The sequence below is a fragment of the Hippopotamus amphibius genome, chromosome 11 (genome assembly GCF_030028045.1).
Source record: "Hippopotamus amphibius kiboko isolate mHipAmp2 chromosome 11, mHipAmp2.hap2, whole genome shotgun sequence".
Classification (NCBI taxonomy): Eukaryota; Metazoa; Chordata; class Mammalia; order Artiodactyla; family Hippopotamidae; genus Hippopotamus; species Hippopotamus amphibius.
In genome coordinates this window covers 80569449-80594550 of record NC_080196.1, presented here as the reverse complement: position 1 = coordinate 80594550, position 25102 = coordinate 80569449, and the positions used below count along the sequence as shown (strand labels likewise).

Sequence of the window (25102 nt, the reverse complement as noted above, 5' to 3'; positions counted from 1 at the left end):
GTTCTGACTTTTTTCCCAAGCCCACCCTGTGTTTGACTTGAGGGTCTAATGGGAAAAGGATGGCCACTCGTGGCAGCGTTAGCATGCAGCTTAGATACTTGAAAATTCATGAACAATCCTAGTGCTGAAAGTCTTGTTTGACGATTTTATCTCGGTACCCATAAGAAATTAACTAATTGCAGTTTTCTTTTTGTCCCTTTGCACCTCTGTTTGCTGCTTTCTGTCTCTCTTGCTGTCTCTCTCACATCAGTCACCCGGGCTTGGCACTGACTCATGTCCCCCACCCCCCCCATCAGCCCTCCGTCCCCCTGCATCTCCCACAGGGCTCCGCAGGAGGTGTAAGGAGAACGGGCGTCCTCCGCCAGGGGTCGAGCTGGCCAGAGAGCCCGGGCACCTGCATGGGGAGCTCACCTCGGACTCTGACGGCCGAGGGAAGCCATGCCTGGGGGACCACGAGGTGGCTTGTGGCTACAAACAGCAGCCGGGCAGAGGGACCACCCTGTTTTCCTTCTCCTTGCAGCTCCCCGAGTCCTTCCCCTCTCTTCTGGATGACGATGGCTACCTGTCTTTCCCCAACCTGTCCGAGAGCAGCCTCCTGCCCCAGAGCTTACAGCATTACCTCCCCATCCGCTCGCCTTCCCTGGTACCCTGCTTCCTCTTCATCTTCTTCTTCCTGCTCTCCGCCTCCTTCTCAGTGCCATACGCCCTCACTCTCTCCTTCCCTCTGGCTCTGTGCCTCTGCTACCTGGAGCCCAAGGCGGCCTCCTTGAGTGCCTCACTAGACAATGACCCGAGTGACAGTTCAGAGGAAGAGGTGTGTACCTCGGCATAGAACACACGTCCCTGTCGTGTTCGGGGCTTCGGTCCGAAACAGTCTTAGATGGCTGCTGCCATAGTGGTCCTACTTTCAGAGCCTCATTTATCGTCTGTGCCAATCTGTGCAGAGGTTTTGTGTGCGGGGGGTGCGACCCGGCCCCGGGGTTAGGCACAACACCATGTGGACACAGCAGGCCGAGCCCAGCCTGGAACCACGCGGCCACCCACCGACTCCAGCGGGTGGGGAAGGACTCAGCCACCAGTTGATTGTAAATAAATAACCCATTAGCTATGTAAGAACTTAGGGTCAAGTTAAAGGCTCCGTTCAGTGCTCGTTCAGTGAAGGAAATGACACAGGAGACAGATAAATAACTTTCAACTAGATTGATAGCAAGTTATCAAAGTGTATCCTGATGAAATGATGCACAGTGGTGACAGGCGCCAGGTAAAGGATGCTCAAGGTGCATCGGGAGAGAGCACCGCACCTGGAGGTGCATCATCACCCTCGGGGTAGCTTTCCAAAACTAAATGCCCCCTTCTCCTCCCTGGAGATTCTGAAACGCCCCCACTGCTCTCTGATTGTCATTGCCGGACTCACTGTTACTCCCAGAGGAAAGCCTGATCCCTGGGTGTGTTGGGTCAGAAAGAAGGCTTGAGCAGCTTAAAACGCCCAGTGACATCGGTCATTGGCAGGGCCAGAAACAGGACCGGAAAGAGCAGCAGGTTTCCAAACACAAACAGGGAAAGACTCATTTTGGGTTTCTATACACTGTAAAAATGGGCTGAAAATTCACCAGTACGAGCAACACCAATGCCTGTATTAGGTGGCAGTAACTCTTTCAACTCCGGCATGAGCCCCAAAATCCACCTCCATGTGGACAGTCTGGTGAGGCCGGAGAAGTTGGATGGGCCTCTGTGGCCAGGAAAGGACTTGAGCCTTCCGTCTCTGTGCATGAAAGCAGGCTGCCCGTCAGTCCTCTGTCCTTCATCGGAGCCATTGCGGGAGGTGACGTTGTAGCCTGTAGTTTTTCCTTTTAATTGCTCCCCTTTCCCTCCACTGCATTGCTGTGTGAACCGCCCAGCAGTTCCCCTTTGTGCAGCCTTCAAATAGAGCTCAGGGAAAAAGAACAGAAGCTGTCACCAGGTCCCTGGCTGACCCCCACCCTCCTGCCTGCACCTGCCCCCAGCTCCTTCAGCGACCCTGGAGGGTTTTGTGTCAGGAGACAAACCCAGCGCACCTAGCATTAACAAAGAAAATCACAGTCAGAGCAACACTAAAAAAAGGAAAGAAGGTCTATTCAGTTCTACGCTCAGCTAGAAATGATAATTGAAGCCGCACCTGTGAGTGTATAGCATTGCGAGGATGCATAAGTATCTGTATTTAGTGGTATTATGACCGTTTCTTTGCAGCAGCAGGAAAAAAATGGGAATGGTCTCAGGGATGTTCTAAAGAAAAGTTTAGTCTTTTCAATTTGATATTGCCTAAGAGCCCTTTGCAAGGTTCTTAGATCCTCTGTGACTTAGCCCCAAATCTACCTATGTGTAACTATTTTCATACGTGAGAAATATTTTAAGAGAAAACCCACTCTAAATCCTAGGCTTGAATATCACTGTTTCTCATAGTAGCAACATTATCAAATAATGTAGATCTAAACCTACAGCCTAAGAACACAATATTATCTACAAAGCCTGTTTATATTTAGCTGGTTTCCAACCTAGACATCTTTTGTTCCTTTAGCAATGGAGTTAGATCTCAAGCTAACAGAAGGCAAAAAAATTGCCATTTTATGTCTTTCTGCATTTTAAATAACGGAACTTTTATGTAGCAAACCACACAGATCTTGTGCCTAATCCAGGGTATACATCTTGTTGTAATCAGTGCATGAAAATTAATGTTCAACTTGGGCATGTCTGCATTACATCAGCAAAACAAATCACAGCAGCTACTCGCAAGCTAGTGGCCGCGTGGCTGGAGCTTCCCACTCGTAAACCCTCCTTGTTTTACTGCAAACCTCTGAGACCGTGGACCAGCTCTGGACGCAGCAGCCTTCCTACTGCTCCCCTCCAGCCTTGGTCACCCATGACAGCCCTCCTGCCACATGACTTTGTATTTAGCCATCTGTTCAGTGTCATCTCTTAACCCCAAGTGTTAAGCGCTGTGCGCTCTGGTTCAAGCTGAGCTAGAGAATTCAGATGTAGGTCATTCAGTTAAAAAAAACAAAACTCGCCATTTGTTGACACAGCCTGTTTTATTCCCTGGGCCTCAAGCTCTTTGGCTGCTAAACCGGGTGACTTTGTAACATACAGTTCAGCTCTGTCACTTTCATTTTGCAAAATCACTAATGAGACTAATTCTTTTTAAATATTTTATCATCACTGCTTACATTTGTCACATGTGGTAGTGGCTTCATTAGTCCCAGCCCTTCTCAAGAGTGAAGCCCAGTGCAGAGAGCTGCTATCATTTCAAACTACAGAGCTGTTGGCCATTTTCTTTCTTTTGTCCTTCTAGAATTTTGATCAAATAAGGAGGGGCCCAATGCTAAATCATCTACAGCTATCAAGAGACATAAGGTGAAATTAGCTCACCATAATTATGTGTCAACTTTTGAAGAATTTTTTTGATACCAAAAAAAGGAGATGGGTTAAATCTGAAGGAAGAGATTGATCACCTAACTTAACATTGTGTAAACACATTATATGATAGCCCGTGGCATGCCATACATTTTGCAGTTTTGCGTAGACATAGGATATTGCTATATCCTATGTCTAAGCGGCTTTATTCAGCCTTTATTACTTCAGTCATTAACTGTTTATTGATCAGGCGCTATGTTTGTTGAATGACTGACTGATGGTACTAAGTAGGAATTTGAGGGAGTTCAGATGTGGCCTAAGCTGCTATTTATTTGTGTATAGCTAGGAAGAATAATAGCAATAGTTAGGAGAGATACTGATATCAATACTTATGATTTTTACAGGCATTTTTAGCTCTGCATGTGTCAGGTGTTGCATAAAGACTTAGTATCCGTTACCTGATACAGTTAGGGCTATTATTTTCCCCATTCTACAAGAAGGAAATTGGGATTAAAATGTGAAACCTGCCCCCTGTGCCACAGAATTAAATAAATAGCAAGGATTTGAGCTGATGTCAGTCTGACGTGACACCCCTCACTCTTAACCGTGGCAGTAATTCCAGTGCCAAGATGCTTGGAAAGCTGCTAAGGTGAACTCTAAAGCCATAAGGGACATAAAGTAAGAAGAGAAATACTTTAAGAACTTTGGGAGCCTTTGACCCAACTAGTGAGCACACTGAGCCCAAGTCATTCTTATTTGTTCTTGAAAGCCTAAGATTTCCTGGGGTTATACCATGCCCTTAAACAGTGACCTGCCCCTCTTCCTAAATCAAGCTGGCCTTGCCCTAGACTGTCAGTTGGTGGAGCCACGCTAATGCCCTAGCAGTGATCACCCTGATAAGAAAATTAACAGCCACCTGCTGCCAGGTGTTGCCAAGGTGGTCCGGTCATGAAAGCTCTCAGCATCCTTTCTTTACCAACCTACTGAAAAGGATTTCCCACTTAAGCTTGGGAGCACGTTGCCAGGATGGAGACCTCAGGTGCACAGGCCGAGCATGACTTCCAATTTCTTTTCTTTTAGGAAGAGAGGAAAGGAAAGTTCGGGAGAGGATCAAGAAGTCCACCCAGCCAGAGTCATGTAGACATAAACAGCGCTGTCCCAGCCCTCCCTCTTGATAATCTGTGGTCGTTGCAGTGAGAGATTATTTTAAGAGGCAGATTCACAACCTTAGAGCCCCCAGTGTGGAGTTTTGTTTACAAATTACAAATCATACAACGTGGCTTGAGGGAGTTTTAATAATGACTAGTTGATAGTTGAGAAGGGAAATCGGTTAATATTATACAGGACATTGAGATATCCCAGTTTCAATGGCTGTGGCTCTTTTCTCCTCCAGAAAAAAAAAAAAAGGAAAAGAAAAAAGATCTTTTGTTTTAAATCACAAAAGCATTAAAAATCAGCCTTGAAATCACTGTTGTAATTCTCCCTTGAAAGCCTAGGCTCTGTCGAATGCTGTGCTTTGTTTTATTTGTGTCCAAGTAGATGTCTCTCTCCCTCCCTCTCTCCTTACCTTTCAGTACTATTATTATTTTCTTCATTTGAATGTTTATTTTGGAACGAAATATTTAATTACATACTTTTATATACCTCTTTCTATTGGAGGGTGGGATGAAATAAAAAACATGTAGTCTTAAAAATATCTATTGAGCAATCCTGCTTGAGAATTGAGTTACATTTTTCACGTATAAAACATATGCCTGTGAGTCACTGGCATGTGCTTTTTATAATTAAAAGGTAATGCAGACAGCCTGACGGTCTTAGATGGATGCAAATTATCAAAATGGTATAAATGAGGGGCTGAAAGTCCAGTGACTGTTATAGTAGCTTTTCGTTTAAAATGACGTAAGTTACTTTTCAAATGTGACCTATTAGTGGAATTTTTTTTTAAATATATAAACAGCAATTTTATTTGCGTTAAACATTTTTAGGAGTTCTTTCTAGGGTTTTTTAGGGTTTCAGTTAAAAGGGGGGGAAGGAGGGACATGGCAGCAGACATGTCAGCTCGGCTAATGCACGTCCTGCGGTTCGTGCAGGCCGTGTGCCTCTGGTCTTCCTCTGAGTGTCTCTGCTGATGGAACCTAGCTCTGGCCTTTCTTTTGCTTTTGATTGAACCTGCATTCTTGTGGGAAGGTAGTGTGATACAAATCACAGGAAAAGGGACTGAACTGTCGGACCTGGGCATGCCCGCTTTGACCAGGCGGTTTGTTTTCTCTTCCTTCCCTCTTCCCGGAACCTGATCACCTCTGTGATCCACAGACCGACAGTGAGCGCACAGACACCGCGGCTGATGGGGAAACCACCGCCACTGAGGTTGGTACAGTGACTGAGGGCGCTGCCCGTTGCCTAACGAAAATGCTCTGCAGGCTGGCTCTGCGTTTCAGAACTTTGCATATTGCCTTTTAGAGTGGAGAGAACTTGTACCTTTAATAGTAGGAGTTAAATATATTCTACGGCCTAGACCTGTGGTTCTCAAACTCTGCCCTGTGTCAGAGTCATCTGGAGGTTCCCAGCCTGCTCTTTCTCATTCAGAAGAGGGTTTGGGTAGGACTGGAGAGTATGCATTTCTAAGTTCTCAGGAGACAGTGACTATCAATTTTGGGGTCACATTTTGAGAACCCTTGGCTAAACTGCGAATACTTTTTTAAAAAAATTTTATTGGAGTAAAGTTGATTTACAGTGTTGTGTTAGTTTCAGATGTATAGCAAAGTGAATCAGTTATACATATACAGGTATCCACTCTTTTAGATTCTATTCCCATATAGGCCATTACAGAGTATTGAGTAGAGTTCCATGTACTATACAGTAGGTCCTTAGTAGTTATCTGTTTTATATACAGTAATGTGTATATTTTTTTAAAAAATGTATTCCCTTATCCCAGATGTTTACATATGATAGCCATAATGGAGGCGGGGGTCACAATTCATTTAATTAGCTTATTGACTAGATACAGATGTAGTTTAAAATCCCAAATGGTCAAAATGCTTGTTAAAATTACAATACTTCTCTTAACTTCATTTCATTTTTTGTAGCCTGGATGTAGTCCGGGTCATTCAAAAGAAATGAATTCTCCAAGGAAGAGAAAACTAGCAAATTACTGTTAGTACTTTATTGGAAAAAAACATTGTCACATTGAACAGTAATAAGAGAGATATTATGCTATTATTTATCCTTGATTAATTCTTTAGGGTACATTAAATACATGCATGGCTTATGTTGTGTTTTAAATCTTCTCTACCAGTAACTAATTACACTTTCTGTAAAAACAATATTTATCTATAGTAATGGAAGTCAAGATGTTTATTTCCTAAAGTGCTAACAGAATTTTTTTTTTACTTTGTGTTAGTGTTTACATTAGGTTTTTTTGTTTTTACGTTATCCAATCATAACAATATTTTATAGCTGGGTATTTAGGAAGAACTAAAAATGTTTTCAGTAGTGTCTATACATCACTTCATTGAAAATATGTTCAGAAAAACATTTCAAAATGGAGTTTCTTTCTTCCTTCAGAAATGCCAGAGTTCAGTTCAAAGCTTGGAAATCATCATTTTTAAAGATAATACTGTAAAACTATTATCCAGGTTCTTTTAAGCAATCTCATATAAATTGATTACAAGGCAATCATTTTCTACACCAAATATAACAATTGCATCTTAATTTTGTAAGAATTAGTTACTTGCAGCTACCAATACTTTCAATAAATTTCATTGTAATCCTAGTGTGCTATAAATGAAAAATATTTTAATGATACTACTTGAAATTTCTCTAGCATTTTTAAAATTCGTTATATAACATTTGAAACATGCAAACGAAGACACATAACGTAGGTAGATTATGAAGCTTAAAAATAAAATGAAGAGCTAGGAACCTAGCACCTCTGTAGAAGCAGTGTGCCGCCAGCCCTCTAACTTTCTTTTATAAACGTTTCCCCTTCTCTCTTTTTCCAAAGCCAGTGTAACAGTAGTGCAGAGTGGGTGTGCAGGTTAGACAGCCTGGTCCCCATTGAGACCCAGACAAATTAATCCATTTGCTGAAGGCCATCTGCTCTGGCATCACCCGCTTTTCACCCATAATTTCACTCTGGACCTCCTCTTGTAGTTGATTTTTATACTCAGTGGTAGTTTATTTTTTTAAATTTCCTTACTTACCAACCATATCAGCCCTCTCCTCTCCTCAATTTGTTTTTAGGTAGATGGGTTCAAGAAATTCAGGGTTTGCCAATCAGAATGTAGATTTGAAAAGTAACTATATGCACCTTCAAAAAAAAAAAAAGAAAATATTAGAATGTATTTCACTTAATAGTAAGGTTTTTGTGGCTAGTGTAATTAAATTATATACATATGTACATGTATTATAGATACATAAATAAAATGTATTCCTTATTTTAAAAAAAAGAAATTCAAGGTTTCAGGCAATTTTTTAATGTAGAAACCTCTGTGTTAAATTCTTTTCGCTGCGGAGGAAAATAATAATAGCTAACTTCATAGGATTATTCTGAGGACTCCTGCATTCCAAGGGAGTTCTCATCACTGGGTATTCATAGCCGTTTTTGTGAATTTTAATTTCAATGTGGCTCCCCCCACTTCCTGAACCATTGCTAACGTCCTTTAAGGACAGCCCGCCGTCACCTCCCAAGCACGTGTGCTCGTCGCACTTGGAAGTATCCAGGTAAATGTGTAAAGACCCACCGAGCAAGGAATCTTTTGCTCCCATCTTATTAAGCTTCATAATGTGTGTGAGAACGTTGCGGTTTACATGTAAGAAAGAAATGTCTTCTAACGTAAGAGCAAACTAGTGCCCCCATGTAGCTGGCTAATATAGACCCATCCTTCGATCTGAGAGTCAATGCATGGTAAGACTTTATTTCCCGCTCTCTCTTGACGCTGGCAGTCGGACCAGGAGGAGGATGCAGAGCTCAAGGCACAGGTAGAACATTCAAAGTCAAACACAGAAGCAAAAACTGGCGTGTGATCAGTCCTTGTTCGTCTACGGTGCTCAGATCTCTCAGCATGCTCCGTGGCGGTGACCGTGTGTTGGTGCGGTGTGGAGGATGACACTTGTTCCCGTGACTTTCATGTCCCTTACCTTTCCTTTCTTCTCCACTTTTTTCAGAATAGTCTGATTAAGCGAATAAAGGGTGAAAATGTGTATGTCAAACATAGTAATCTTATGTTAGAGGTTGGTATTGGTATATACCAGTGCATGCTCATCTGTGTTGGTTTTCCCTTAGTGGCTTACCTGTGGGCTCGTACCGTGATGCATGAAGGGTGTGTTCTCACCTGTGTTCTCAGTACGTGCGGTTGACTTCTCAGCTTCCTCTGATCCCCTCCTCTCTCGTAGACGTAGATCCCCTTTCCTGCGTGTGTATTTATTTTAATTCTCTGGTTACATGTGAATTACATTCTTAACAGTTGACCTTTGAAACTTTTGATTTTTATGCTTGCGTGAACTAGGTTTGTTTTCCCTCGCTTTTCCTTGGAAATATCACATTTTCACCAGAGTGTTTGTGGTCATGTCATAAACCCTGATCAGAATTCTTTTATTTTGACTACTAATGAAATAATGACCTTACTTTTAAAAAGAGAGAGTGCAGAAAGGAAAACAATATGTAAAACGTTGACTGTTGGATTCTTTATGTTCTGAATATAGGAGCTAGATAAAACCCAAGATGACCTGATGAAACATCAGACCAATATTAGTGAGCTGAAAAGAACCTTTTTAGAAACCTCCACAGACACTGCCATCACAAACGAATGGGAAAAGAGGCTTTCCACCTCCCCCGTGCGACTAGCCGCCCGGCAGGAGGATGCGCCCATGATCGAGCCGCTGGTACCTGAAGAGGTCGGTATTCAGGCTTTGGGTTGCACTTGTCTTCTGTTCACTAGCCTCACTCCTCTACAGGGTCTGCAGGGGAAGGATGTGGCAGGCTTCTGAGTAGAGAATCTCACCCCTTGTGTGTGTATAACCAGTAAAATGATGAGGTGGCCAAGCAGTGAGTGATCGCATCCCATGGTGCCTTGGAATGAACAAGGACAGTCTGGTGCAGATCTGCTTATTCTAACCATAAACCTAGATTTCACAGCTGGGAGACATTGACCTACTGTATTAGTGAACTGACACTTTTTCTGAATGTACTTCCGCTGTTTTAAGAAATGTCCTGAAAACTCATGAATGTTTCTCATCATTTGCAAGATGAGGCCTATTGAGATTGTCTAATGTTTGACTACACAGTGTTCTGAAGTTGATAACATTTCAGGACATATTTTACTCTGGGAATACTACGCCAGGCTTTTACTGCGGTAATTAGCCCTATATTTGATTTTTATTTATAACATACATTTTTTTTAAAACTGGTATTTTAACTGATTTATATGTGTAAACATATATTATGACATAATAAGTTTTTATTTGATTTTTAATAGGGAAAATAAAGGTCAGAATGTCTTTTTGAGTAAGAGTCTGCCATGTAGGAAATCTCTCCTTAAATGTACAGTGAGCTAGAGGATTCAGCTGGTGTTACTTCAAGCCTCCCATCATGTGGGACCCACAGTGGCAGTGGTGCCAATCTGACTGTCGACTGTTATACATCGTCTTACTTTATCTGTCTTTCGAAAGAAGTAGTTTTTTAAAACGGCATCTTTCTAGCATCGTATTGATTAACTTCTTTCTTACCAAGATTCCTTTATTGTGAGACATTTGTCCAGGAAGCTGAGACAGAACAGAATAAAATTAAAACTTACGCTTTTATGGGAGAAAACTCCTTCAAGCAAGCAATTGATATGCAATGTGTGGGTCCTTGCAGTGAAAAGAGTACAATTATGCTGACTGTGATCATTCTCTAAACTTCCCTTGAAAGCCGTTTCTCTCAAGCGACCACAGTCTCGGTGTTCATGACAGTTCCAGTCCCACTTAAAAAAATGACAAGGTATATCTCCGTTTGAATTACTTTGAAAAGGGCCTTTTTATGCAGAATAAGTGAAAAGTCCTGTGACCGAAGTATTCCTGTACCATTAAACATCAGTTTCATTCAGATTGTGTGCGTTTCAAGACATAGAAATTTCAGATTTTCCTGACATTTAAATGTTGTACTTCCTGCATTAGTGAGACTGCTGCTAATGGATTATGGTCAGATAACGTTTTCTTGTAATTGGGCAGGTTTGCAGATACTGGACTAAGTTAAAAAAACACAAAATATACAGCTACTGAAAAAGTCAAGCCTCTCTTCTGCTGCTGTCACTCAGGAACATGCGAGGTAGCAGCCCCTTTGAATGGAAGTTCAGGTAGTTGCTTGGAGAAGTTAAAGGGTGGTGATAATAAACAAGTGATAAACAAGGAACTGTAGAAGTCTAGGCCATTATGTTGAAGGAATCGGTAGAGGTAGGCAGGACACCGAGGCTTGTAATACAGGAAGCAATGTTTATTGTACCAGTACAGGACCAGTGGACTCACATCCAAAGACTGAGCCCTGAAACAAAGAAAAGTTTCCCCTTTTATAAACCAGTTCCCGCGCTTTTTGGGAGCCTATAGCTATGTTTATCTAGGCAGGGGCAAGGTACAGAGGCCAGAGTGCAGAAGTTAGGTTTTCCCTTATCTCCTTGACTCAGATGTCTGGGCTGTTTATGGCAGGATCTCTGTAAAAGAGGCCATAAGTTACTTATTCCCTGAGGCTTGCATTCTCTTCTGTTTGCCTCTTCCTTCCCTGCTTTTATTATTAACCTGCCTCAATTAGGCTAGTAAAAGACTTTTTTTTTTTTCGCTTATTAAATCCTCTAATTCTTAGAGAGTAACATTGATGAACCCAAAGAATGTTAATAACTTGAAGAGGTAATGCTTTGAATATACTGAACTTGCCCTGGGTGTGGACGCCTTTTCTCTGTTGGTACAGGGAAACTGCAGTAGACCTAAGAAAGGATTTTTTTTAAAGGATTAAAAGATAGAGGAAAGATGTCCTCTACAGAAGTGCAGGGTGCTTTGGTTACATAGACTGGGGACCAGTAGTAGGTGGCTTGGTAACTGCTTTCAAGTGTCTGCTGAGCGGTTAGCAGAAGCTACCTCAGGGCTCCACTGCCACCAAGAAGGAAGGAAATTGTTGGGAGACTTGCTAGATGTAAAGAAGAGCTTCTTAGAAACGAGGCTGATTAACTCTGGTTATCAGAGGGGCTCTAAAAAAGCAGCTCTAAGGAGCTTCAAGTCCCAGAGGAGGAGCGGTCCCTTCTGGGCAGTCAGGGCTGTGCACGCTTCTCTCACCTGGGGCTCCCATCCAGCCCTCCTCCCGGGCCCTTGATGATATCCAGTTTATACTCCATTTGAGGGCCCTGGAGGCAGCCCAGCAAGTTCTTATGCTCCAAATTCTTGTTCATGTCTGTATTAAAACTTAACATGGCTTTTGTTGTTGGTTTTGTGAAAAGCACAAAGGATAATTTTATCCTCTCAGCCAGCTAGGCATACGCAAAGCATATTTGTTTAAAAACACCTAAACAGAAGATTTTCATTTTAGAGGGGAGGTATTTTTCTAAGTTACTTATTTGATCTTATTCTTTTATTTAATATGCCCCACTTTAAATTAATTAAACAGTAATTGGCCGGTTTAGAAAGAGATCCAGTTATTTCTAAAAGAAAATATTTAACTTAATTTTTAAAAGTGGCATCTCAAATAAAGTAATATTGTTTGTGTCAGAAGGGTAAAGAAACTTCGATTCAGTGACCCCATGCTTAGTTGGATCTTTTTGGCAATCTCAGTGATACAGTGTTGTTTTGAAAAAAAATGTAATGACCCCTAATTTGTAATGTGACCATCTTTTTTCTTTATCTAAGGCAGTCGAACCCTAAGTAAATCTATTTCCGTGCTACCAGTTTATGACCAATTAGAGAAAAGTTAGGAGTTAGAAGTATCATGAGCTAGTAATGGTGATTATATTCTAAGAATATGATGTATGTTTATTTTAAAAGGAGAATTTTATTGCCAGTGGTTTCAGGTTTCAAATGTTTGAGTTAATAGCAGACAAATAGCAGCGATCCCCAAGGAAGCAAATCATAGCAAATCCTCATTAACTTTGGAAAATAGACAAACCCACATACAGGGCCCACCAAACGTGGAATAGATGGATGGGGTGTGAAGGGTTTCGGCTACATCTTCTGTCCACAGCTATGTCCCATGACAGCTTTTTGTGGTCTACCTAGGCCTAGTCCCTAGTGGAGGGATATTCTTTCGTGTTTACTTGAATACTAAAAGTTTCCAAATCCCAACCACAGTGCAATACATATTAGCACTTATGCAGTACCGGTACTGTCCTTTTTTAAGGTGGCTGGTGGTTTTACTGGTATGTAAGCTTAGTGCAGTCAGCCCTCCCTATTCATGGATTCCTTATTGTGCAGATTCACCTACTCGCTAAAACTTATTGTAACCCTAAAATCAATATTAACAGTGCTTTCACGATAATTCGCAGACAGATACAAAGTGGTAAAAAAAAAAAAAAAAAACTGAGTTGTTCAAGGCACACGTTCCCAGGTAAGGTGAACAGGCAACAAGTTTCAGATCTCATACTGTAAGTACATGTCCTTTTCACAGCCTGTTTAGTGCCACATTTTTGCTTTTTTTGTGTTTTTGTTGGTGACGTTGCTGTTTAAAATGACTTCCAGACGTGCTGAAGTGCTGTCTAGTGTTCCCAGGTACAAGAAGGCTGTGATGTGCCTTATAGGAAAATATGTGTGTCAGATAAGCTTTGTTCAGGATAAGTTATAGTGCTGCTGGCTGTGAGTTTACTGTTAATGAATCAATAATATATACTAAACAATGGGTCTTTAAACAGAAACACAGAAAATAAAATTGATGAAAATTTCATGACCAGAAGCTCCCAGGAACGTGACCCTGACTTTTCCCTGGGAGCCATGGTTCAGTACTCACTAATTCAGTATTCACTAATTCATTGTTCACAGTAACTTTATAGAACATGACTGCCATGAATAACTAGAATCAACTCTCTTTGTTCATTTTTCTACTTTCTTGTCCAGCTTTACTTTTGCTCTTCAGGTCTTGGATGGGCCTTAAATTGGGCAAAATATCCACTCACTATGGATCATCTATTCGTGGGTGGAGAGAATTATCTCCATTCTCTGAATCCAGCTTCTGTGACTTTCTATCTGGACCTTGGTGTACAACTCTAGATGCATATTACAATTACCTACAAGATTTTTAAAAAACTGATGTCTGGGTTCTACATCAGAATCTGATTTAATTAGTCGGAGGTGCACCCCACACATTACTCTTATTTAAAAGCTCTCCTCATAATTCTAATGCACAGCCCAGTTCAAGAACCCCTGGCCCGAGCAGAAATGAAAGTCACATCTCCATAGAGACCCTTAATCATCTCAGCGCGTAACACCTCTGTGAATTTGGCATGCATGAACTTTTAAGTAACTAAATGAAATAGGGTATGCATCTGACTCTATTCTAACCTGTAGTAAATGTTTCAATTATCATCTTGTCTTTATCACTACCTCTACAAGTCTCTTTAGCCAAGCTCACTGGATTGGGGTTGACTGTACACAGGATTGAATGATAACATCTATCCCCTTATGTTACCCTTTGCTGTTGTGGGACATGCCCAGTGCTGGATGCAGACAATGTGGACATTTTTAATTACAGACACAGACGTTTTTAAAATTAGTCGTTGTCAGATAACAGGATAGGCTGAAAACCAGTGTTTTCCTGCTGTTGTTGGGTTTTTTTAAGCTTTCATCGTAGGAAAAATACTTAGCTCGGTGATTATAATTAGAGGCCTAGCCGTGGCATTCTGAAAAGTACCTATAATTTTGACCTTTCCTTCCTGTTTCTTATTTCTGTTTGAAAAAGAGGCTATGATTGAAAGTTTAAAAAATAAATCCACATTTAATGATTCCACATGGTACATTCTGTCTCTTCCAATATCTTTCTCCAAAATGGGGCAGGACAGGGATTTTTTTTCCGCTTTTGCAATGTCTTATTTGTTCCTCATTTAAAAGGAGCATATGAGAACCATCCTGTAAGAACCTGTCAGCAGGTCCTTCTGGTGAACATTCCAGACGCTCCCCTATAACCTCTTACAGGCAAACGATTAATATATAGTACTGGTAGCTTTGTAGACGCATACATAGGAATTTTAAATACCTCTCATAAAATTATAGTGCATATCAACAAGAGGCTTTATTCTCACAGTTCCATTCGTCAAGAAACTTTGAACTTTCTGTTATTATTTTTAGATTACTTCACCAAAATATCCTTTCTGTCACTATTCTGTGGGGTTGTATGCTGTGCACAGAGACAGGCTCAGCAGCTAATGTACCGCCCCTTGAATTACGCCTATTTAATACTAAAGAAAGGGAAAAAAATAGATGAAAGGAAAATAACTGTTCCAACATGACATATTTAATGTCTTTCTTAATTCTATGTGTTAAAAACAAGTATGACTTGACATATTTCATTCTTCACCAAGCTATTCTGAAGTTGACTTTTCATAATTATTCACCACGTTATAAAAGTTCAGATAAAGCTATAACCTTATGTTTCTTCGTGGAATAAAGACAGCAATCTAGGCATAACTAAATTTTTCAGATTAGTAGCTGATGCAGGGGCCCACGTGTATTTCCTTCCTTGATATCAAGCAGCCCCTCGTGGGGAATATGAACAAGAATTTCTCAGAAACGGAAGAGAGGATTTATTCCTCACTTAATTTTTTTTTTTTTTTAAATCTTAACGTTTTCATTTTAATACTGACTTACACGGCGCTGCAGATGACTGAGGTGAGCACTATTGCCATGTCAGGAAGCACTTGATGCCACTTCTGTGTGTTCTGTGTTTGTAGAAATGAGAAATGTTTGAGTCCTAAAAACACCAGAGATTCAGAAAATAATCTGTTGTTCTTTGGAAATAATTATTCAACATTAAGATTAATTTTCCAAATTAATAGACAGTCATTTACTTCCTTCAGGAAAAAAAAAAAAGAATGACTATTATATGTGTAGCACAAGAAAAGATCTCTCTTCCTAACTTGCCTTTTTGGAAACTGTCTGCTTCCTCTTCTCCAACCCAACCCCCTTTATTCAAACAGACCAAAGAAGAAAGAGAGATTTCTGAAAAAGTTCTATTTTTGCAGCAAGGAAGCTCTCCATTCTTTGAGTCTCAGGTAAACACAAACATTGAGGAATTTTCCAGAAGGGAATCGCTCTTCAGATTTCAATGTCATGAAAATGTCTTTAGTTTTTCCTTTCCTTTTAAAATTTACCTTGTTTGCCCCTAAGGTGGGTATACCATTTTTGCTTAGATTCTGGGGAGGGAAATAGGGAATTTTCTTACTGTTTTAGTTCTTTATTAGCTATCATTTCTTTGTGGCTTTTGCTCCTAGGTGATTGTATCTGTGATCATTGAAGCATTGTGATTATACTTTGTAATGATATTATTGGGCCTTTTTACTATGTCTTTCATCCATAGAGTGATGCTAATTTAGATGACCTTGATTGACTTTGAAAGTTCTGAACTTTTATTGGTTTTCCCACTAGCCAAGTGTGATAAAGAAAATTCAGGAAGGAGACTCTGCAGGCTCCGTGGTTACCTCTCGTCAAATCATTTTCCAGAAAACTGTCCCATCGACCCTAGAGGTTATTTTTCAATTCATTTTGTTTAATCCAGCACCAGCCTATAGATGGATCTGTAATCCTTTCTTAAGCTCCGCCCCCCCCCCCACCCCATTTCTAGCTTCAAGTTTTCAGGCTAGGATGAATATGAAGTAGAAAACTTCCAAGTTTAAAATGTAAACCAAGGTGCTCCCCTGCTCCCAGCTTGGTTTCTCTTCCCTCTGTAACCTGTTAGACGCATCAGCTGCTAACGTCCTGGTAGGCTCCCCAGATACAGAAGTTTCATAACTCCCATTTCTTCTGCTTTATTGGAATAACACTAAGGAAACTGGCAAAGAAACTCCTAAGACGATGAACTTCGGTTGTAAATAAAATCGGAACAGTGTACAGACCACTGTGACCTATTTCTGAGAGGCTCTGACAACGTCCTAACAGTGGGAAGTAGTTCACTGCAATGCTTGGAACACAGGTGCACTGAATATTTATTGGATAATAAGTGCTAGAGTGGATTCTGTCTCCCATATAAGGAAGTGTAATTCACAAACGTGGAAAATGGTTTTCACAGAAATTTGTGGAAGTGCTGACACGTTCTTTGTGAGAACAACAGATATGAAATACAGTGTTCTGTTTCACATGGAAAACTGTCTTTTCTGTGTCCACAGAAGTGAAGCTAAATAACTTGTATAACAGCTTCAAAAATGTTATTTAATCTTGAAATACAAAATGATTGGACGTTTAGCATGAGATCAAACACATTCCTTGCAAAATTTACCACCAAAGTATTTCAGGAAATCTGAAATTGCGAGTCTACATGCAGACCATATTCTGAGTTGAAGGTCAGAGGTAATAAATTTCAGATGAGAAGAGGTTGCAGCCATAATTAATAGATAATAACCCCAGCCCTGTGCCATCACCTCCCAAACCTGAGTGTAGCTATCGCCCTGGTTGCCTTAAAGGATTCTTATTTTAGAAATGAGTTACCATCAGAATTTCTAATTTAGTTTTTATATTCCAAATATAGGGCACAGAGGACTGGGTTATTGTAGACAAAATACCCACTGAGGTAGTTGATGGTGATTCGAAAAAGATTGTGACGTACAAGGTGGTGACCGTGAGCAGTAGAACTGGTGACATCCCCGCTGACCTGTTAGGATCTAGCGCTGTTGAAGTGCAGAGCTTCGAAGACTTGGCCCGAGAAATGCACTTGAAGGAAGAGAACAAACAGAAAATATACACGCTCGGAAAGTCCTACGATACTGTGTCCGGAAAAATTGTCACTATGACCGGAAAAGCCAAAGAGGGGGAGAAGGTGCTGTCCCCCTCCCCTCTTGAGCAGGGACTTGCTGAGTCCGTGAAGATCCCCTCTGTGCTGGCAGATTTCGAGGTTCTGGAAGCCCTCGCTGAGGACAGGGCCAGGAGGGGATCCGAGGTCCACACTCCAAAGCGGAGGTTGTCGGAGTCGCTGGCCCCTATCAGGGAAGCCGAGTCCCGGAGGCAGAGCCCTGAGGATGAGGCTGTTGGCAAGAGCCACGTGCCCGGGAGGGATGCCGGCTTGGAGGGCACACAGCTGGGCAGAGTGGAGGCCGAGGCCGAGGCCTTGAAGGTGGGGCCCTTCGGTCCCCGCAGGAAGAGCCTGTCCGAGTGGAAATACTCCCCGGAACCGGCCGTCACTGTCGCCACCGCCCGATACGTTGTCACCGAGTCAGCCGCGTCCAGAGTCGTGGTAACCGGTGCCGCCTTTGGGCCGCCGTTTCCGATTCCAGCATGACATTTGCCGAGGCAGCCCTTCCACCCCGAGCCTTTCCGTTTCTCTTGCTGTTTGGCTTATGTTGAGAGCCGCCAACCCAAGCTTTTTCCTTGTTTTCGTGGTTCAGTCACTACCGCGGTCCGACGGGAACACTGAGACACCTGCCGTTTTATTTCCAGCTCTTGTCCCCGAGGTGGGGTGGTGCTGCCTGGGCTTGTGGCACTGGTACGGGTGCCGGGGGAGAGGATTCGCTTCACCCAGCACCGCCCTGACCCCAGGAACTCTCTCCGCTTTACCAGACCAGAGCCCTGCTCACCCCGATCTGCTGTTTGATTTCCCATCCCTTCGTGTTTCCAAATCTGTCTGTAGATCCCTCCATCCCTCGTCCCACACCTCCCATTCTGTCCAGCCAGCTGCGAATGTGTCCGTGTCCACGTATGTTCCAACCTCTGTGCTTGACTCTCCCTTTCTCTGTTCACTCAGACTAAACAGTCTTCTGGCGAAAAGCTCATGGATGGCTCTGAAATCTTCAGCTTATTAGAGTCTGCGAGAAAACCGACAGAGTTCATAGGAGGGGTTACTTCCACTTCTCAAAGCTGGGTGCAGGTGGCCGTTTGTCTCCATCCTCAGTCTCTGACTCTGCCTCTTTGCCTTTTCTTTATGCCTTTTTGGGGTGTGTGTGTGTGTGTGTGTGTGTGTGTGTGTGTGTGGCATCCAAGTGGCTTTGCCTTAAACACCGGAGAGGGGTCTACAGTTACACCCCTCTGTGCCTGTCCCACGTACGCATCACACGTCTTCAGTTCCTTTACAAGAACGTTGCTTTCAGGTGTTCAGAAAGCAATCGTGCTGAGGCATTTTAACAGCATTTAATTTTTTTAAAGCATTTTATGTCACCCGTTAGGTCTAAGGAAGCAGCCAAAACCAATACGCATGTGCTCCAATGCTTTCATTTCATTTTGGTTTTTCAGTCGCGTTTTATACTGCACTCTTGTTTCTTTTGTGACATCCCAAAGGAGCAGCACGGGTTCACGTGTGTGTGTCGGGGCAGAGGGCAGGCATCAAAGGTTCTGGGGGGGGGGGGGTGAAGGCTAATTTATATTTTCTATAAGTGTTGCTGGTTATAAGCGCTGGCACTGGCTTTGGGCACCCCGGTGAGTGGCTTCTTTTGGGGTGTTTTTTTTTTTTTTGCCTTTTGACCTTTGCTTTGTGGAAAGTCACACTGACACCACAGTTTTTTTCCCATGCAGAAAACAGAAGCCAAGACAGAATCTGGTGAAACGGAGACAGAAACAACCCAGCGCCCCCAGCCGCTTGCCACGGAGAAGGTTGTGCAGGAGACGGTGTTGGTGGAGGAAAGACATGTGATGAATGTGCATGCAAGTGGGGATGCTTCTTATGTGGCTGGAGAAGACGTGGATGCCGCAGTGCAGGCGGCATTTGCTGATGCTTCTGGCGTGAAAGGGAAGGAGGGCTCTGCTCTGACTGAGGGGGCGAAGGAGGAGAAAGGAGAGGTGGCCGAGAAAGCTGTCCTCGAGCAGGAAGACGTGGCCACTGCTTCCCACGAGCCAGAGGAGGAGCACAGTGCAGCCACCCATGTTTCTGAAACTTTGGAACAAAAACCTCATTTTGAGGTAATTAGTAGTTAATGTTACTTTTAGCATTAAGGAAAGGCCTGAAATTTAGTTAAGCGTGAAGGTGGGGCTAAGTTTAATTTTCTTTCTTTTCCAAAAGCCGTTTGTCTCTCCTCTGACTGCCTTCTCACATGGCAGTTAAGGATCTCCATTGCCGGTGTCCATCTTTGGGGTCACACGCAAACGTATATAATGATTATTAATCTGTAATTCCAGGAAATGGTTTCTGCTCTCGTTGTAATTACCATAATTGGCAGTAAACCTGGGAGATCCCAGCCAAGATACTAGAAAGCTTGATAAATTTATTTCGGATCAGTGTACTTATCCAGAAGGACCAAAACCAGGCTTGCCCAGGCACCAAGTGCTAGAATTCATTCTTTATTCTCTTTTATTGAGATTCCTGAAGTATTTGGGGGCTGAGAGGGGGTGGTTCAGTGTCTTATTACTTGTTCTATCTAAGAAGTTATTCAATAAAAGGCTAATTTATGATTTTTAATCTATTAAAATTAGCTTAGGAGACAGAGGTAAGGGAATGTAAAAGTGTGGTTTTTTTTTTCATTTTCCTTTGAAATGTTTGCCTTTACCTAGAACATTCAATATGAATTCTGGGAGACTGACATTTATTGGTTGTGTGACCCCCATGTAATACATAAACATTTATTTCATACTAATCTGTGCTTATATATATCCACCAAGAGGGGAGGGAAAAAAAAGTATGTGTTTGTGCAAAATTTAATAGCCACTCTGCCTACTTCCCATTGGCATAGTCATCAACTGTGAAGACAGAAACTATCAGCTTTGACAGTGTTTCACCAGGAGGAGTAAAGCTAGAAATTTCTACCAAGGAAGTGCCGGTGGTTCACACAGAAACAAAAACCATCACATATGAATCATCCCAGGTAAGACAGTCTACAAAGGCCAGAGCCCTGACACCTGTTTTACCCCTTGAATGGCTTTGTGCATTTAAGTACAACTACATGATATTTAATTTGCGAGACTCAGAGGACCCAACTGTCTCTATCCAGAAGGGTGCAATAACTGTAGTTTTATTACTGATCAAGGAAGAGCAGGTGACTTAAGCAGGTCTTCACATATCTCAAAATGTAGAAAGAGGCTCAGAAATCTATCTCCCTAGCCATAGATAAGGAAAAACACGAGCTCAGCCAGCCCCTGCTCACATTTCTGAAGTCCTGTTTTTTTAATGATGGTTAACAGTGGCTGCATTTGGTTCAGTCTTTAGTCAGTGGCAGCACCTAGATGCTGATGGAACAACACAGTGATTGTACAGATAACTAAATCGTTGTCACGCGCTAAACCAAGATAGCAGACATCCAGAGAGGTAATGTCAACATTCAAGTGCGATGTCTCCCCCTTTGCTGGCTTAGGTTGATCTTGGTGCTGATTTGGAGCCGGGCATGCTCATGAGCGCACAGACGATCACATCTGAAACCACCAGTACCACCACCACCACCCACATCACCAAAGTAAGTAGAGTGGGAACGGATACTGGAAGGCATCTGTTCAGAACTTCCGGCTTGGGCGGCACCAGCAGATACTTTATGTGGATATCAGGGTGCCAGGCAGCTGCGTTGGAGCTCTCACAGCTGCTGTATTTGTGGCGCATTTGTCTTCCTGTGTCATGTTCCGTTTAGGAATAAGCATTCTGATGACCTTTGCATAGCACTTAACTCCAGTGCTTAGCATATGGTAGCTGTTCCAGAAACACCAGCCAGCCAAACCCAAAGGACTCTATTCTGTCTTCGCTTCTGAAATTAACAGTTGTAAATAACTGCCATAGGATTGTTTCAATTCTTAAAGAATGAATGATGCTGCTTAAAGCTGGGTTAGCATTTTCCACCATTTCCCCCAGCCAACAGTGATGGTATAATTCAAAAAGATAGATGTACCGCAGTGTTCATTGTGGCACTATTTACAATAGCCAGGACATGGAAGCAACCTAAATGTCCATCAGCAGATGCATGGATAAAGACGTGGCACATATATACAATGGAATATTACTCAGCCATAAAAAGGAGTGAAATTGAGTTATTTGTAGTGAGGTGGATGGACCTAGAGTCTATCATACAGAGTGAAGTAAGTCAGAAAGAGAAGAACAAATACAGTATGCTAACACATATATATGGAGTCAAAAAAAATGATACTGATGAACCCAGTGGTAGAGCAAGAATAAAGATGCAGATATAGAGAACAGACTTGAGCACAGGGGGTGGGAAAGGGGCAGCTGGGATGAAGTGAGACAGGAGCATCGGCATATATACACTCCCAAACGTAAAATAGCTAGTGGGAAGCTGCTGCAGAGCACAGGGCGATCAGCTTAATGCTTTATAACAACCTAGAGGGTTGGGATAGGGAGGGTGGGAGGGAGCCTCAAGAGGGAGGGAATATGGGGATATATGTATAAATACAGCTGATTCACGTTGGTGTACAGCAGAAACGGGTGTAACAGTGTAAAGCAATTATACTCCAATAAAGATCTGGGGAAAAAAAAAAAAACAGTGATGGTAGATTCATAACACTTGCCTGTTGCTTTCAGACTGTGAAAGGAGGCATTTCAGAGACGAGAATCGAGAAGCGAATCGTCATCACCGGAGACGCGGACATTGACCATGACCAGGTAGTGTGTGAGAGAGGGGAGACGCCCTGGCAGGGAGACAGAGAAATGCTAGCTGGGCGTGCTTTTCCCAGAGCTGTCCTTCTAGGCCAGCCTGTAGTCTAAACCTATTTCTGAATTTCCAATAGGCAACATAGGACCCCCCTCTGCATTCACCGTACCCCATGTGTAAATTGTGTATATAGATCTAGCTCGTAAGTCTCCACCTGGCTCTGATCACGCATGTTCCACCTCCTTTTTGTCTTTGCCCTTCTGTGATTTCCTGGGGATAGGCTCTGGCTCAGGCAATTAAAGAGGCCAAAGAGCAGCACCCTGACATGTCAGTGACCAAAGTAGTGGTCCATAAAGAGACAGAGATCACCCCGGAAGATGGAGAGGATTGAGCCCAGGTAAGAGGTGGCGCTTGGTTCTCTAGGCTTGGCCTCGGCTGGCATGTGGCCCGGGGCTTCCCTCTCTCCCTCCCCCTGCCTCCTCCCTCTCCTTTTTCTCTCACTGGCATTTGCAGGGCTGGGTATCAAGAGGATGGATAATTGGTTTGCGGGTGCTGTTTTGTTTCAGATTTGGAGGCTCCATACTGTGGACTTTTTACATCCCCTGCCAGTTAGAGGATAAAGAGAAAGCAGAGTCTGCTTGCATGGTCCAGCGCGTGTTCCCTTTTAATCCGTGCTCTGTGCTCCTCTCATTTTCCAAATTTGAAAGGTCAGATCTGGTTTCACTTGCCATGTAGCCTCATCAGAACTAAGATGGTTTTGTTCTGAGAGGTGCAATTTGTGTGTTCCAAGTACTAGGGAAATAAAATATAGCCTGTTCTCCTTCTGATGGCAACATTATCCCATTGTAAGCTTTCTCTTCCACTGTGTTTGGTTCCAGCCTGTTTATGCTTTTGTTTTGCTTTGTTTTACAATTTGAAACTGGAGCACTCACTCTCATTGTGGATGTCATCTATTTCCTGTATTCTTTGCGACGATTTTTTTCCCCTGAGTGTAGCATTGTGTCTCAGGAGGAGGCAAAATGCAGTCTTGTGGTCTTGCTTTCCTCCAGAAAGCGCATGCCTTTCCATCCGCTGTTTGGCCAGCATCACGAGCAGACAGCATCTTCTGTGTGTGCACATACTTGTCATGCATACTAACCCACCCTGCGAGAACTCAGGGGCCCTGAGCATCCCTGGAAGGCTTTGAATGCTGAATGCAGCTCAGGGCACACTTGGTTATGTGATAAAACTCTCTTAAACGCTTTACGTGTATAAATGAAATAAGTTTTCTAACACTGATTTGAGGAACCTAGACTGATGAGTGGCTTCTCTCAAAGGAAAAAAATATAAAAATCACTCATTATATTCAAATTCAGGTGAGTTGGAAAATAGAAAGAAAAAAAAAAGGTTCTCTTCAGTGAGTTCAGCCACTTGTGGTTATTTCAGAGAAAGACTATCAGTGACATATACTGGTATTTCACAGTATCTTGTCAAAAAGAGCATTTAGTAACCTCACAAGGTACTTCTCCCATGACCTCGATCTGAGGGAAACTCTCAGATGTTTTCAGATGAGTAACTGATCAAATCTCTCTTCTGCAGGAATAACCTAGGCTGCACCTGAAGCCAGTCATGCAAACCATTAGGAAAAACCAGAGTCTATATGGAGTTCCCTCTTCTAACCCACTGACTTGTATCTGCCGGTGGACAGTTTCCATCCAGAAGAACTGACCTTGACCATTTAATAACGACGCTGGCAGAGCGATCTTCCCATAATAAAGCAATCCGAATCAGCATCACTAAACTGATATTGCATGAAGCAACGATACAATTACAAAACAAGCAGCAGTTTTACTTTTCACACAGTGTCTCAGTTCTCAGCTACACCTGCACGTTCATAACCAACAATAGAAACCGTGATCTCATGTAACACATAAAACAACCCATGCCTTTCATAGCTGATGACTATTCAAGTCTAAACAAAATTGCAGTTTCTTAGGTGACAGGTCTTTTGTTTACAGATCGACGGAGATGACCCTAAACTGCTAGAAGCTGTCTAGGTCTGGTGTGTCAGGTTTTTCCCAGATTAGATGTGCCAATAACAGAGTTTATTCAGTAAACAACTTGAATCTTCTACTTGTTTCCTCTGGTTTATTACTCTCACCCATCAACAGTAACGACTCTCCGATCCTCCGGAAATATTTAATGCTCACAATCCTGCTTTGTGTAATCTAATTTAATTCGTTATAAGGTAGTACTGATTTTAGCATATTAACGTGATTTCTTCCCTGTCGTCCGCTTTGGACTGTGTTCAATCTGGAAAGCTTCCCAGAGTTCCCTAACAAGTCCTAAATATGTAAACTGTCATTATTTTGGAAAGAAAACCTGTATTTTTGTTAGTTTACCATATGATGAAATTTCACTCCAGAAAAACCCGTTGGGCTTCTGTTGCTTTGTTTTCTTTCTTTCTTCGTTTCTTCCTCCTTGTGTTTTTTTAATTGATTTTTTTCTTCTTTTACTTGAAAAAAAGTGTTTTATTTCTAAATCTGGTCCATATTTACAATCTAGTTCAGAGCCAAGCCTTAAATTGTACAGAATTTCCACTGTAATTAAACTATTTAGTGTTTAGTTATAAATAGCCTTCAAAAAGATCTATTCCCTATTTCACTGTCAACCGCCTCGCACAGCCCATGGTGAATGTATGTTTCCGCATAGCAAAATAAAAATGGTACATGCATTTAAACCTCTGATTCTCTATGTGTAATACTTTCAGGATTGTATGTGTTTGGCCCAGAGCTAACATTTGCATGACATCAAAGGCCTCATTCATCTGCAGGGTAGAGAGAGCCTGTCTTTTTCCAGGATAAAAAAGTGTAGGCAGATGGGGAACAAAATACATGTAGAGAAATGGTTGGTTGCCTATGGAGGTCTTGAAAAGTACAACTGGTATCACATAATCTCATTTGCAAAGTATTCATTTCTCTCTTAGAAGAGAGGCTCTGCTATAAACCCAGTGTTTCTGGGGCCTTTAATCTACCAGAGGCTCACCTCTGTCTCACATCAGCTCCAGAGCC

General features: G+C 42.3%; 1 protein-coding gene across 3 annotated transcripts in view; it reads left to right on the top strand.

Moving 5' to 3' along the window:
• Nucleotides 1-24767, top strand: part of EPB41L3 (erythrocyte membrane protein band 4.1 like 3) — a 137426-nt gene extending 112659 nt beyond the window's left edge. For 2 of the 3 annotated variants that reach the window (XM_057699388.1, XM_057699387.1), the window contains exons 13-20: nt 5701-5754; nt 9091-9282; nt 19045-19428; nt 20196-20327; nt 20814-20912; nt 21983-22063; nt 22333-22449; nt 23631-24767. In XM_057699388.1, coding sequence (XP_057555371.1) covers nt 5701-5754; nt 9091-9282; nt 19045-19428; nt 20196-20327; nt 20814-20912; nt 21983-22063; nt 22333-22443 — 1053 coding nt within the window. In that variant the 3' untranslated portion in view covers nt 22444-22449; nt 23631-24767. Of the gene's footprint in view, nt 1-250; nt 815-5700; nt 5755-8331; nt 8368-9090; nt 9283-18280; nt 18404-19044; nt 19429-20195; nt 20328-20813; nt 20913-21982; nt 22064-22332; nt 22450-23630 lie in introns of all 3 variants that reach the window. The other variant, XM_057699389.1, reaches the window with a different exon arrangement.
• The last annotated feature ends 335 nt before the right edge of the window (nt 24768-25102 follow it).